The following is a 15846-nucleotide window of genomic DNA, read 5'->3' as shown; positions in this document are numbered from 1 at the left end:
TTTTTTCCATTGTCTGGGTGGGGAAGGAATAGAAAAGGAGTGGAAGGGAGGGAGAGAGACAGAGAAATATCGATGTGAAAGAGACACTTTGATCAGTTGCCAGGGATCAAGCTTGCAACTGAGGTACATGCCCTTGACTGGAATCAAACCCAAGACCCTTAAGTCCTGGGGCTGACACTCTATCCATTGAGCCAAACCATGCAAGGGCTAAATGACTAGCCTATCTAATAATAGACAAACATTGTAATTGACCATACCTTCGCTACACCTCCCATTGGCTAATCAGCATGATATGCAAATTAACCACCAACAAAGATGGTGGTTAATTTGCATACATAGGCTCGAAGCAGTGGAGCAAAGCCTGACAGCCCAGGGCCAGTGGAGCAGCAAGGCCTCATGGCCCCGGGGCCAGCGGAGCAGCGAAGCCTGACGTTTCCGGGGCTGGCTCCAGCCAGAACTCGGCCAGAGCGAAGGCCTGGGCCCCATGTGCCGGAGGCAAACCGGTGCCAGCAGCCAGGGGAAAGGAAGGCCCATTGCATGAATCTCTTCATGCAACAGGCCTCTAGTATGTTAATAATACACAATACAGAACCTTTGTCTCTTTCTTCTTTTCTCCATCAAAGTGTGCAGTTCAAACAAAGGCTTCATTTTTATGCAAATTTTTATTGTTCTCTACTTATTTCCATTCTCCAGTTAAATAACATATGAGAGTATCAATAGCATTTAAGCAGGCAGCAATTAGGGGAGAAAACCCTTATATGTAATGCCAGCCCAAATGGAGCAAGGGACCCTTTCATCTTGATTTTAAGCTCTCCTTCTATTCTGGTGGCTTTGAAGTGCTCACTTGGGCTGAAGCCACTCAGAAAAATTCAGCAAAATAAGTGGTTTGATGCAAGCAAAAATATAAACCCTCAACCTTTCCCAGCTTTGTGTAATCATCACGTTCATTTACTTTATACTAAACTTGCCTTTGAGGAGGCTACATTAACCAAACTTATTTCCCCCATTTTTTAAAATCCTCTCACAGTGCCTTCTCAGTCTGCAGCTAAGTTTCCCCAAATACTTAAATATTTGACAAGCACCAATTTTGTTACTAAGACTCACTCTAAATTATTAAATATATATAGACCCATTCGTTTATTATTTTTCAAAAATGTTTTAAAATAATGTCTGCTTATAAGAGTAGCAGAATAGGCAAATTTGATTCCTTGATCTTCTTTTAAAGTAATTTTTACAGTGTCTAAACTCTGCTTAGTAGTAAAATTGTCCATATTATATACAGTTGTTTGTATGAAGAATAATACAATAATCAATAAGTAATAGTACAAGAATGAACTCTATGTTTCCTCTACTGTACTCACGACTCTAAATCTAAACCTACTTTTGCCCCACCCTGTACTGTCTGATCGCATTCGGGGGAAGGAAGCCACTGAAGTGTCATTTGTTGCACAGAGCAATACTCCAAAACTTTCAGTATTTCATAACGTGACCCAGTTTCATTTACTGAAAATAAATATCAATTGAGCACACACTATGTCGTAGACGTTGGGAGTGTAGTAGTGAAGTCAGACAAAGTCCCATTTCATATGGAGTTTACAATTAAGAAGAAAGACTATGCATAAATTAGTAAGAGACTCTTTGATAATGTTATCAAGTCTTAAGTCCACTTATTATTTTGTAAAAGGTACATTCTCTTTCTTTATCTTGTTAATGAGTAAATGAACTTTTTAATCTCTAAATAGCACATTTACTAGGATTTTTTTGGTTGGTGTTGGTAGTAGTATTTTTGTTGTGTGTTCTTTGATGATCTGGTATGTATAGTCACAACATTTCTCTCTATAGGAATAAAAGTGTAAGATTTTTTGAGGGGTTAACAAAATTAGCCAAATTTAAATTTCTATATTATTAATACCCTAGGAACCCAGCGTGCGATTTGAAATCGCGTGGTGCCACCCACTCCCTCTCTGGCCCTTGAAGGAGCCACAGCCACTACTGATCAGGCCCTCTCCCAGCACAGGCATGCGTTGAGGCCCCTGCTGCCCCGCCCACGACACTGCACGCACAACCGCCTCCTATCCGGTCAACCCGTTACCGTTAGGGTGTCCTGGTTAATTAGCATATTTCTCTGTTATATATATATTCATACTAATGTTAAGTTCAGTACAATATATCTGATACATTTTGAAATATATTTTATCCATTCATCTAAGCAGCATACTATAATAAAATGTATATGTTAAATATAATGAATTCAAATCTTTTGGATGTTGGAATCAAGTTAATTTAATAACATCAATATATGTATATAGCCAGTCAATTGAGCCATTTTTTTCATTCTTTACATTCAAAAGATTAGACTTTGATTTTTTTTAATTTATGTTGGAATGTTGTTTTTCCTTAATCTGAAATGTGTCTTCAAATATGTTTTATTCCCTTTTCAGGAATTTGCTGCACTGACAAAAGAATTAAATGCATGTAGGGAACAACTTCTAGAAAAGGAAGAAGAAATTTCTGAACTTAAAGCTGAAAGAAATAACACAAGAGTAAGTATAAAACTGCCTCTGCTTGAAATTGATTCCATATATAATTCAATGCCTTATCTCTTATATGGGCTTAAAAAATAAATATTTAAAAACTTCAGGAAGACTTTAAGCAGACATCACTTACAGTCAGTTACTTAAAGTAAAGGACAATATACTACAAAACTCAAAACAGGAAGACAGGAAACCTAAATTAGAGTTTCGGGTACTAAATTACTATGTTGCCTTAGAAAATGTCCTTTTCCCCTGTCCTTTTTGCTTTTTTCAATTTTAAAAAGAAAGGCTGGGTTTCAATACAGAATTTCAAACTTTCAAAGTGTTACACTGGAGTGGACGACCAATACCTGGAGCTGGGAGAGCATGAGTTTCGATTATGAGGTAATATGAGGGAGTGTTGTGGCATTGGCCTTACCTCACCCAGCAAAATATTTATTTGTAAAAAAATTTTAAAAGTTTTAAAATGCAAAACCACTGGAACAGAACTCTCCAAGTTAAAAGAGACCTACTTTTTCTGTTTTAGAAGAATGTCATGGAGACTTTCATTTCTGATTTCTGAGTTTAGGAAACTGATGGAATATACTATATTCTCCTCTTGGAAACCCACCTGTTTCAATCTCATGGCATTTAACTTTCAAGTTCAAAATGTAATTGAAGATGCCGTCTTTTCTAACTATGAAGTCACTAAATTTAATAAAATATATAAATTATCATAATGCCCAGAAATGAGAGCAGCTATTCTACTAATGAACATAGAGAAAAAAATACTTTGTGTGATGTAGTTCAACTTTATATAAAGTAGGTGAAAAATATTTTAAATGTTAGAGTTCTAACAGATTAATGCTGAGAAAACAAGTTATAGTTAATGTACTTGTTCATTTTATGCTTGGTCTTAGAGAGTAATATAAAAATTATAGCTTCATAAACAGTGAGCTAGTGCGCTAATGAGAGATACCGCTACATGAACAAAGGTTATATCATCAGATTCAGTTTATCTCCTTATTCATCAGGGGCTTGTTTTATGCATGTGCACACAGGAACTCGTTTTTATTGCAACTCTGATGAGCCAGTCTCATGGTGCTCCAAACAGGACAAAATGAGAAGTTTAGATTGTGTTATTTAGGGGTCAGGTTAATTTTTTTTTCTCCCTCTATATATTGCCCCACCCTTGACTTTTGAGTTACAATGTATTTTTTCCCACCCAAATTTAAAGTTTATTTTTGCCATGAGCTTTATTCTTCCCGGTTTCACTGCTCTCTATTTTAACACTTTTGGCTACATTCCCTGATGTAGCACAATATGCCAAATGTAAAAGTAGGAGCCGGAAGCTGAAAATGGAGGGAGATGCAAACCTCCAGGTAGCTTTTAACTATTTCTCATATTTAAAATGCACAGAAACTCTCTTATTGGTTGTGTATCTATTTCTGCTTTATGTAGCCTTTCTATCCACATCCCTGTTACCCCTTTCCACAGCCCTATGTGGGAGATGTTATAATTATCTCCATTTTGCAGATGAGTCAGCTGAGCTCAGAAAAGGGCAGATAACTTGCCAGAAGTCATGCAGTGATAAATAGCACATAAGGGATTTAAAAACTAAGGCAGAATAATTCCAGAGCCTGTACCCTTAGCCATAAGGCCTTCAGCACAATTATTCAATTTAAATCCATGAAAAAACGCCTAGATTTACTACAGCTTATATAAGACATTGCCTAAGAATTAACGCTACCATATAGAGTATGTCAGTTCTCCTTAATTGTGACTAATTTCAGAGAACTCAGAGATTTGGGGACATCATCCACACGGTTTTCACCATATTATACCCCAAGAGGTCCAAAAGTACCTGTGACTATTGTACCTGCAAAGGAGCTTGGGTAATAAAAGAACAAAGGCAAGCTATATTTGCAATACCTATTCAGGAGTCAATGTGAGCAAAATACAAGTATTAAGTTTCATTAGAACAGTAGAAATTGAAGCCATTGATTTTAAACATGAAAAATAGTTACTTTGAAAATGAATGTTTTTCATTTCTTTCTTTTAAAATTAATTTAAAATTATTTTTGACATACAATACTATATTACTTTCAGGTGTACAAATTGGAGATTAGACATTTATGTACCTTATGAAGCCATCACGGAAATCTGTCTAGTACTCATCTGCCACCAATCATAGTTATTACAGTATTATTGACTATACTAGAAGCCTGGTGCATGAAATTTGTGCACGGGAGAGGGGAAGTCCCTCAGCTTGGCCTGCACCCTCTCCAATCCAGGACCCCTCAGGGATGTCGGACTGCCAATTTAGACAGTCGGACACCCCTCTCGCAATCTGGAACTGCTGGCTCCTAACTGCTCACCTGCCTTCCTGCCTGATCACCTCTAACCACTCTGCTTGCTTGCCTGATCAACCCTACTCATTTCTGCCTATCTGTCTGATGCCCCTAACTGTTCCCCTGCTGGCCTGATCGCCCCCTAACTGCTCCCCTACTGGCATGATCGCCCCTAATTGCTCCACTGCCTGCCTCATCACCCCTAACTGCCTCTGCCTTGGCCTCTGCCACTGCGGCTTTGTCCAGAAGGTCATATGGCTGTCCGGTCTAATTAGCATATTGCTCTTTTATTAGTATAGATTCCCTACAGCCCTGTGACTGTTTTTATAATTGGTGATTTGTACTTCTTAATCCCCTTTACTTTTTTCACCTGTCCTCCTCCTAGAAAACATTTCTCTACTTTCCTTAAAATCAGTTATATGGAGGATTTTTGTTGTTGTTGATTATGTCAAAGGAAAACAGATTTATGAAGTCTTTCTTGTGCAAAGTATTGATTATATGACAGCTACCTAAGTTACATAATCACCTCTGACCTTCTCCACCACACAAAAAAATATAAAGGGCTGAAAACTAGACATACCCGTCTCTTCCTCCATAATGCCCTATTAAATGTTGCTAAATATAACAGTTTTATAGATTTTATATAATCGTTTTTCTTCTACATATTGTGTTTTCCCCTTGCTATAAACACCTACTTATTGGTCATTTAGAGAAAGTAACAAACTAGTATTTTCTTCTCACACCTGCAAAAATTTTTGATTGGTGTTAGATTGTGAGAAAATTTAAAGTAGAATTGCATGTTTTAATTTCCACGGTTCCCATAAACCTGTCCTTTTATCTTGAGTAGTTAACATATGGGTTGAAATAACACAAAAAAAGATAATCACAAAGAGAACTCATAAATGGATAGAGGTATTTCTGTTAATTTTGAGTCTCATAAAAAAATAGACCAGAAGGGCCCTCCTGTTTGATATTTGGATGAATTATACCTTCTTTGAAATAGAAAACGGAAGTTTTCAATGGAGTTGAATAAATAAAGTTTATTTAATATATCAATTAATAAAAATGATAATATAATAGCTAAATTAATTAAGTACAAAATGTTTTTCTAAGGGTTTCACATGTTTTACCCACTTTATCCTTGTGGCACTCCCACTTTCCCCACTTGACTGATGGGAAAACTGACATAATAAGTAACTTGCATCAGGTCACATGACTAATAAGTGACACACCCAGGAATCCATTGCTCAGCTTAACCACAGGTGATGTATCTAAGAAATCATATTCCTATGTAATTAAAAATCACATGTGCTATGACAGAATTGTGTTTAAGGAAGAGCAGAGTTCTTTTTTTTTGTAATTCATTCCTAATCTGTTCAATAATTTATTTTTGTCTCAATTGTGTGGAAAATAATGTACTAGCTATTTATTGTGATGTCCACGCTGAAAGTTGTGGCTATGAATCATGTTGTCACTACAGAAACAACTGGTCCCCTCCCCCGAAATATGAGTGAATGAAAATCCAACTGCCTCAAGTAGTTAAACTGAGGACATCCAAATAAAAGCATCCTAATGTTATACTTGATTGTACAAATATTATAGCAAGTATTTACAGAAACTATTAAACAAGCTTTATTGTTTAATATTTCCACACTAATAAAATATAGAAAAAGGTGATTAAACAAAACTTGTCATTCTTAAAACTCTGATCACACTTAGACAAAGTTATACTTAGAGAAAATAACTTATTTCTGATGTTTATTTCAACTTATTCAATTTGATTATTAAAATGTACATGGTTTTTTCTTCAGAATTATCTGAATTAATGACGAGATAAAAGGAAAACCAAAAATGTTGATATAGTTACTATCTCTTAATATCACAGTAGAGAATTTTTTAATATGTTCTTATTGATTTCAGAGAGGAAGGGAGAGGGAGAGAGATATATTGAAACATCAATGATGAGAGAGAATCATTGATCGGCTGCCTCCTGCACACCCCACACTGGGGATCCAGTCTGCAGCCTGGGGATGTGCTCTAATCTAGAATCGAGCCTTGTCCTCCCAGTTCATAGGCCGATGCTCAACCACTGAGCCACGCTGGCTGGGCTCAGAGTACATAATTTTGGTTGTTGTTTTGGAACTGTTTCAACTGTTTTTGTGGCTGAAGATCTCAAAGGATTGTTGTAATGATTGCATAACTTTGAAAAGAAAGCTTTGATTTCAGAAGTCAGAAATAACAAAGCTGAAATCTCATCTCATGGGTCATAAACTAAAACTAAGACCTAATTGTCCTTAGTTCAAATTTAAGACCTAATTTAAATCAATTCTTACTATGCCCTCTTATTTTTATCTAAAGGAATTATATAAATGTTCAAATACAGAAACCTGCCACTACCAAAGGAAAGCTTCCCATTCCTGACAAACCTTTCTACACAAGTTCATAACCTTCCTCCAAAGACATTTCCTCAATGATTATAAAATACAATCCAATTGAGGAAAAAGAAGACCCTAGCAGTGAAAAGCAGGTGACGATACATGTGTATGCATATGTGGGTGCTTTCTACTTCAATGCCACTTGTGACTGTAAATGATTGTGCACAATGTTATGTCAAATTCAGGTATTAATATAAAGATATATAGTTTTAGAAATTTAGTTAAAAAATATCCAATGGTGCCATATGTGTGCATGCATATATGACATGTTTCTTTGTATATCTATATATGCTGTGGTCATTTAAAGTGAATTCCAACATAGGATTAATGGCCATTCATATAGTCCCTGAATTTTTTTTTTTTAGTATACCTCTGCAAGCTTTATTAAATATTATACTAAATGTGGCTTCCAGAAAAGGTACAATTAGCAGATATTAAGTGGTATCTTAGATTAGTTGATAATTTATATTTATCATTAATTTAAATCGTCAAGTACTAAGCATATGTTATGTAGAATATTTTCCTAGGTATTGAAGAGTATTCAGGATAAGTTAATTTCAGCTCTTAAAGAGTCTGTTTTATACTAATAAAAATATATTTGGTTTTGTTATTATATAGATGAGAATTCCTAGTTGCACGTAAGAGTACAGCTTAGCTGTTTTAATCAATAAACATTAATTAAGGTATATAAAAATCTCTTAACTGAGTTTCCAGGCACAATTTCTAGGACCACATTTCTTAGTCTTGTAAATTTTCCTCACACCCCCAGTCCCAGTAACATGCACCCTCTGCTGCTACCTGTGCCAGCAAAACAGATGCCCCTCCCATCACGTTTCCTCATCTCACCCCTCAGAATCCATCCTGTGCATGTGGCTCTGGTTAGCTGACTCTTAAGTCACATATCTGCCACCTAGTGGTAGCCATGACTGAGAAATGTTTCTTGGATCCTGTTACTGAGACAATAGCATTCAGAAAGTGGGGAACTATTAAATATGGAGGGTTTGTTCATAAGATTTGGGGCAACCACAACTGTCAAGTCTACAGTATAATCTAATTTTTATCAGCTCCTTTTTCATATTAAAATTCTAAACAACAGTATTACCGACATGTATCCACTCAACAAATACTTATTATGTATCTATAGATGTCAGGAACTAAGCCAATATTCAAATACCCAGATCATTTAAATCAAGATAAACATAGTACCTACCCTTGTGGAGTCTATATTTTAATGAGGAAACAGAATAAAATTTAGTGAAACTGTCCTTGAGAAATAAGACAGCATGATATGTTGTGAAGAAAATAAGCAAGAGATTCAAATAGAGGATTATGGAGGCTGGGAAGAGGAGAGACCTCACATAGAGTATCAAGCAAGTGTTTCTTTGAGAGGGTGACGTTTAAACTAAGATTAGAAAACGAGAAAGAGCTGGTCACATGAAGAGCCAAAGGAAGAGTATTCCAAGCAGAAATTTCAACATATGCAAAGGTTCGGCATATTGAGGGTCCAAAAGTAGGCATATGTAGTTAGAGCATGCTTTGCCAGGGAAAGACTAACACCAGATGATGTTGGAGAAATAGGCAGGGTTAAGTGAATAAAATGCTATATAGCCTATCTGAAACTGATTAGATTTAATGAATTCTGGCATGTATCTATAGAATTCAAGAGTAGAATATCATGAATATAATCAGAAGTTGATAAATAAAAGGAAAACTCCTTGAAATATCAATATTTGTGTCACCTTCATACAGAATTTCTATTACAATTATTTTGACCCTTAAACATGACCTCTACCTACTGATTTGTATATGTTTAGAATCTCAGGTTTTTATGTTTCTTTATGCCAGTGGCATAGCAAAGTTTTCTGACACTGACCCATAATTAGAAACAGTAAGTGTAGAGAACTTATTAACTTAATAAACATTAAGAAATATGATACTAATATGTGACATTGAATCTAGCAATGACATTATAAAAATCAAAAATTTTCATTACTGTGTAAGCTTTAGGAAAACATCTTGGGGGAAAAACTAAATTTTTTATTTCCACCCACCCCAGTATCTTCTACTTGTTTTTTTTCTCTCTTGTTTGAGTAACTTCTGCTTTATTTTGCACAGACACCATTTGTTAGCCTACACTTCCACCATCCTACTGAAAAGCTCTCCTACAAAACCAACTGGTCATGTGTTATTCTTCAATAGCAACATTTTAATAACTGATAACCCAGTAGTTTTTTTTTTAATTTTCTTCTCATGTAGCTTTGCTTTTAGAGGCAGAACTCCCTCATAAAATAAAATAAAGGTGATATTCTAAGTCACGAAACATTTAAAAACAAATCTTGTCTGGAAAAATCAAAGCATAGAGCCTGTAACATACTGAAACCACTGGACTTCTATATATTCTGGACTCCTATCATGGCTCCAGTGGCCACTCTGGGTAAATGAAGGTTCTGGACTACTCATTTTAAAAAGTATTTATACCTGAAATTTTATATATATCTCATGTCAATTGTAATTAAAAAATAAGAAATTATTTAAAATAAAATTACGTTCTTTAAGCTTTTTTCCAAAATGACTATTGCAAATTTCAGTTATTCTATTCCATTTGACTGCATACATTTTTATGATATAATTTAAGAATTAATTATACATGAGTTATTAGCGATTATCACTAATAATTACTATAGCAACTGGTAAATGTGATTATTACTGTAATTACTATGCAACATGTGATTATCATTACAATCACATTTAAAGCCATGTGATTATTATGTACATTTCCTTCAAATAAAAAAATTAAATAACCAAATATAAATGAAATTAATTTTGACTTTAAACATTATTAACAAAACCATCATGCATTGTGCAATGTTCTTTAATAATTTTCATATTGGGTCACACATATTACATTGTGTTCTACTGAATCCATACTCAAATGGTTAAATTTTCCAAAAGAGTGTATACAATATACATTATATTTTTAAATTCAGTAATTTTTCATATAATAGAACTGCAATTTAGTTGATTTCCCCCATCACCTTTATCCCCTCTATGCCCTCTTGCAATGCTATTTAGTTTTAATGTATTTTATGGAGCCTGGTTTGGACACAGGTTTGCACTTTTTGCCACTTACCTGTATTATAATCTGAGGTTATCATTAGATATTATGTAAACCTACAATCTTTTAAGGAAGTCATTTTTAAGAATTAATGATTCAAATCTATAAGGTAATTCTATTTTCTGTTAAACTCAACAGCTGTTACTGGAGCATTTGGAGTGCCTTGTGTCACGACACGAAAGGTCACTAAGAATGACGGTGGTAAAACGGCAAGCGCAGTCCCCCTCGGGAGTTTCCAGTGAAGTTGAGGTTCTCAAGGCACTGAAATCTTTGTTTGAGCACCACAAGGCCTTGGATGAAAAGGTACAGTATTGTAAAGGGATTCTTACAATCTTACATGTCAACTTTACTTCAAAAAAGCTATATTTAAAGAAACTTTACTAAAAATAAAAACTATAGCAATGGCAAAAGATTTCAGCTTCCCTGTGCTTTTGCTGAGGATTGCAGCAACTGTGCTCCTTGTCTTCATCCATGCGACTCCTGACGCCTGAACACTCAGTTCAGAGGATCACCTTTGAGTTATAAGAAAATTATTTTTTATAAATGCAACAGGATTACTGTGTGTATATTGGTAATATTCATCACTATGTGAATGTTTTTAATGTCACTGGATATATGGCTTCTCAAGTTAGACTTCTGTTATGGTACATTATGGTCCAACTCCCTATTGCTAGTTGAAATTTAATATTATCATTCAGCTTTTCTCTCTCTCTCTTTCATTTTCTCTTGCCCCATCTCTCTCTGAAATGCATGTATATAGATGCCAACATTAGAGACAACTAATTGGCAAGTAAGCATATCTTGAGGTATATATTATAACCATACAGTATTTATAGGTCTCTAATATCATAGTTTTGAATATACATTTGTAAGCCTCTGAAGATAATAGCATAAGGTATTAGTAGAAAAAACCTACTTTAGGTCTTTTTTAAAGTAGCCATAAATTTCTTTCAGCTGGTCCTCAGGTAGATTCTACTGACATATGCCAATATGATGATAATATTCTTTGCAGGTTAGTAAGGTTTATGACATAATTTCCATTTTGTAAATTTTAAAGAATGAACATTTAAAAATGAATGAAGCTTTAGGATTTTGTAAAGTGGACATTGGGTCACTTCATTGTAAACTATCAGAGAAGTTCTGGGCATTAAAATCCACACTAGGGATTCTTACCCAGTTATATCTAGGTTTTGACATGCAGGCACTCTTGCTCTATTTAATATTTATATACATATGTATTTTTATCACTGATCTTTCAGATTTCTTTTGAGCTGGGGATTATGTGGAATATATACATAATGATAACTATAGTTCTGTTTTCCAGATAATTAGGAATAAATTATTTTATTTTTTATTTTAGCTCTGGGAGGTGACTTATTTATGAATATTGAATAAAACAAATGAAAATTATATAATGATTCCTGATAAACATAATATCAACAAATATTGCTTATCAAATCATCATTTAATATATTTAATATTGTTTCATATTATATCCCCTTTTTTATTACAAAAGTATATTGTTAATAATCTACAAGACTTCATAGAATATCTGTTATGTGTCAGACTCCTTGGCAGATATTTGGCACAAAAAGATAAATAATATATTCTTCTTAAATGTGAGGAGTTTATAAGTAGTACTGCAGATTCACATGTCAATAACAGGCACTACTAAGAAGATATGTATAATGCGATGCGGAGTCACAGAAAGAATTGTGACTTATTCTGCTTGAGAAAGTGACAAGGAAGTCATGAATGTATTCATAGAGGGGTAACATTTGATCTGGGTATCAAAACTATGTCAGGGTTTTTTAAGTGGAGAAATAAAGATACTTTAAACACTGCAGCCAATATATAATATAACCCAGAGGTATATGAAGAACATGGCCTGTTCAGAGAAAATTTAACATAACTTGAATGAAGGTACTTGAGAATGTGTGGTTTGGGATGCTCCCTGGAAGCACCCCACATCAATTAAGTGAGGAATACTTTTATGCAGGAATGAATAGAAATCAAAAAACACCATTTAAGACAAATAACCTGATAGATGTACATACATTTAAGAAGAAAATGATTGCTGTACAACTTAGAATATAGAAATAATTTACTATCAGTTCAGTGAACTCAGCATAATTAAATGAAGTATTTTAAGCCATGGCCCCGGAAGCTGTAATATGATGTAATAACTCACCAGGTGTGTCTTGCATGTTAGTAAGTTTAGGGACAACTGAACTAATTATCAACTAAGTAATGCTCAACAGCTTAAAGGAAAACTGTCATGACTTTGGGCTCTGAAATTGGACAGACATGCATAAGTGTCATCTCTAAGCATCTTCCTTTTTTGAGGAGAGAATAATAGCACCTACCTCATAGAGTTGTCATGAGGATTAGGAATGATCTGACATGCAAAGCTCTTTGCTCATGCTCAGCATGTGTCAAGTGCTCGGTGAATATTAAATGGATATTACTATTAACATGAGTACCAAGTTTCATCATTTGACAAAACTTTAGAACTATGTAAAGATATTATCACTGTTGACCTTCATGCTTGTTTTAAATAGTATTTCAGCCCTAACCGGTTTGGCTCAGTGGGTAGAGTGCTGGCCCATGGACTGAAGGGTCCTGGGTTTGATTCTGGTCAAGGGCATGTACCTTGGTTGCAGGCTAGACCCCCAATAGGGGGCGTGCAGGAAGCTGGCTGATGTTTCTCTCTCACTGATGCTTCTATCTCTCTATCCCTCCCCCTTCCTTTCTCTAAAATCAGTAAAATATATTTAAAAAATAAATAAATATTTCATTTAGTTATTGAGGAATTAATATGTGCCTAAGCACCTTCATAGACAATTTATCTAACTAAGCATAGCTCACAGCTTCTCATGATGATAGGAATGTGTGAGGAAACAGACATAAAACAAGTAATTACAATATTCTAATTTAATTTATGGCCATTGTATTAAAATATAGATAGAAGATCAAATGAATATGCAATTAACCATATCTTGAGAGCAAGAAACTGCCAACTTTATCATACAGGGTTTAGAACACCTGAAGAGCTAAATGCAGTATAAAAGCTTGAGCATGATATGGACAATTAAATGACTGGCAGTCTTCATTGCTGATGTCCTTATTCATACATCCACTAAGTTGTAAGGTAGGATTATTACAATTAGCTAAGACCAACAGTAGTTTTGACATCACTCTCTAATATATTCACCAATTCTATAGGCTGGAGGAAGTGAGAAATATATTTGTGTTTTGTATTGACTATTTTTAAAAAATATATAGGAGATATATGGCAATTATAGCAAAAATATCAAATACATATGCACTCCCCATTAATTTCTGTGATCTAATATAACAGTACCAAAACTGGGTTTGAACTTTTGCTATTTGAAGATTTCCTCACAATGGTGTTGTTACAAGATGGATAATTCCAAAGTGAAATCCTGCCACGGCTTAATACTTATTTAAAATGTATGCTTATTCCACCAAAATTTCTTTTCATTCTGAAGCACATTTGTTGCATTTAGGGATTTATTTTATTTTAATTCCCAGGGATACAATTTCTGTGGCTTTTAAACATCTTTTGGGAAGAAAAAAATCCCACATAATTATTTTCATAGCATTATGAGGAATATAGATGTCACAAATGAAATTGTATATCAAATATGCTATACATGCATAAAATTTATATTTGGGGGGTTATACTATAGCTCTCTAAACAAGCAAGCAATATATCTTAACATAAAGACTATGCAGGAATTGATGAATTTAATATAGTCAAATAAAAAAATTAATAAAGTTAAGCTTAGAGCCAAGGCTATAAATTGTGTACTTATATTTGGGGGGGGGGGAGAACACCAAATCCAATATGAAGAATTAAGGTAATTATGGCATCCTGTTGATGCTATGCTCAGAGCAGAGCAAAAAGGTGAAAGGCTTGTCGATGTACGATTTTTTTTCCTATCAATGGAGTTTCACCTATTTGCATAAGGTAAAACGTTAGTGTTCTTTACTAGTTACCCTTTTTCGTACCTATTGTTTCTTTACTAAGTTTAACATGGTAAATTATATACAGAGAACAATTTCATTTTAATATAAATGTGAATAAAAATTAACCTAATGTATTGATATTTATATCAACAGTGTTTACATTTAGAACATAAATTCAAAATATATTCAGAAATTATTTTTATTTTCTTATAAAGACAGCTTCAGATTCATTACTTTGTGGCTAATATAATATCAAGTTTTTACTGCTGTTCTAAATTTATTGAGGGGTGATGCTGTTTCCTTAAAGGCTCAGAATAATGGGAATATAAATGTTTAACTTACAAGATACCTAGTTTCAGCCACTCTTATATGACTCAGGTGACTCTTTTAGAATCATTCCAATATATTAATATATCTTTTAAAATATGGTACCTTAACCTCTTCACAGCAGTCTAAATGAGATCCAATCAATGTTACATATAGTGAAAGCATTTACTTATATTTAACCATTGCTGTTCTCATCAACTGGGATTCCTAAACCTTTATCAGAATACAGTGGGGCCTTGACTTATGAGTGTCCTGACTAACGAGTTTTTCAAGATACGGGCCGTCTCTCAGCCAATTTTTTGCTTTGAGTTGCGAGCTAAAATTCGGGTTACGAGCCAGCTTCAGATACCCCACCGCTAGTTGGCGCAGCAAATGTCACAGTGAACGCCACAAATCAGCCCAGCATCACGTGTCTCACTCATTCACTTTTTGATTTGACATACGAGTAATTTGAGTTACGAGCTCCGTCACAAAATGAATTAAACTCTTAAGTCAAGGCCCCACTGTACCCATATTTATAGTTGGTATTTTAGGAAGTGGGCATAAAACTTTACAACCATCCTTGTTAAACATCAAGCACAGCTACTAAAATTCTTTGTTCATATCTGCATTCCAGATATCACCAGTCCTCCTATTTTCATGCCTTGGGGCTGTTTGCTTCTTTGGCATCTTTCCAAGATGTTCATACAAAAGTATTCCCTAAGTCAGATAATCAAAGAGTTTCTTCCAAGTAGCTCTTGTTCAATTATTAATCAGTATAAGTTTTATGCATTTTTAAAAAATATATTTTTACTGATTTCAGAGAGGAAGGGGGAGGGAGAGATAGAAACATCAATGATGAGAGAAAATAATTGATTGGCTGCCTCCTGCATGCTCCCTACTAGGGGTTGAGCCTGCAACCCCAGCATGTGCCCTTGACCAGATTTGAACCCAGGACCCTTCAGTCCACAGACTGATGCTCTATCCATTGAGTCAAACCAGCATAAGTATTGTTATGAACAATTAGATATTTGTCTAAGAACACTGATACCTGGCAGTCCATCTAGAATGCCTAGATATCATGAAGTATCTGCATAATCATCTTTGTTATCAAATATCCATTTATATTTATA

At 34.6% G+C, this 15846-nt stretch overlaps 1 protein-coding gene across 1 annotated transcript in view; it reads left to right on the top strand.

Annotated features, from left to right (window-relative positions):
- The window catches only part of PPFIA2 (protein tyrosine phosphatase, receptor type, f polypeptide (PTPRF), interacting protein (liprin), alpha 2), a 451032-nt gene that overhangs the window by 275139 nt on the left and 160047 nt on the right, over positions 1 to 15846 (top strand). Inside the window, exons 4-5 of the mRNA XM_015571108.1 lie at positions 2442 to 2543; positions 10553 to 10717. Coding sequence (XP_015426594.1) covers positions 2442 to 2543; positions 10553 to 10717 — 267 coding nt within the window. The remainder of the gene's footprint in view (positions 1 to 2441; positions 2544 to 10552; positions 10718 to 15846) is intronic.

This window comes from Myotis davidii, unplaced genomic scaffold (genome assembly GCF_000327345.1).
Source record: "Myotis davidii unplaced genomic scaffold, ASM32734v1 scaffold26, whole genome shotgun sequence".
Lineage (NCBI taxonomy): Eukaryota > Metazoa > Chordata > Mammalia > Chiroptera > Vespertilionidae > Myotis > Myotis davidii.
Note: the sequence above shows the minus strand (reverse complement) of the source record. Positions and strands in the feature narration are given on the sequence as shown.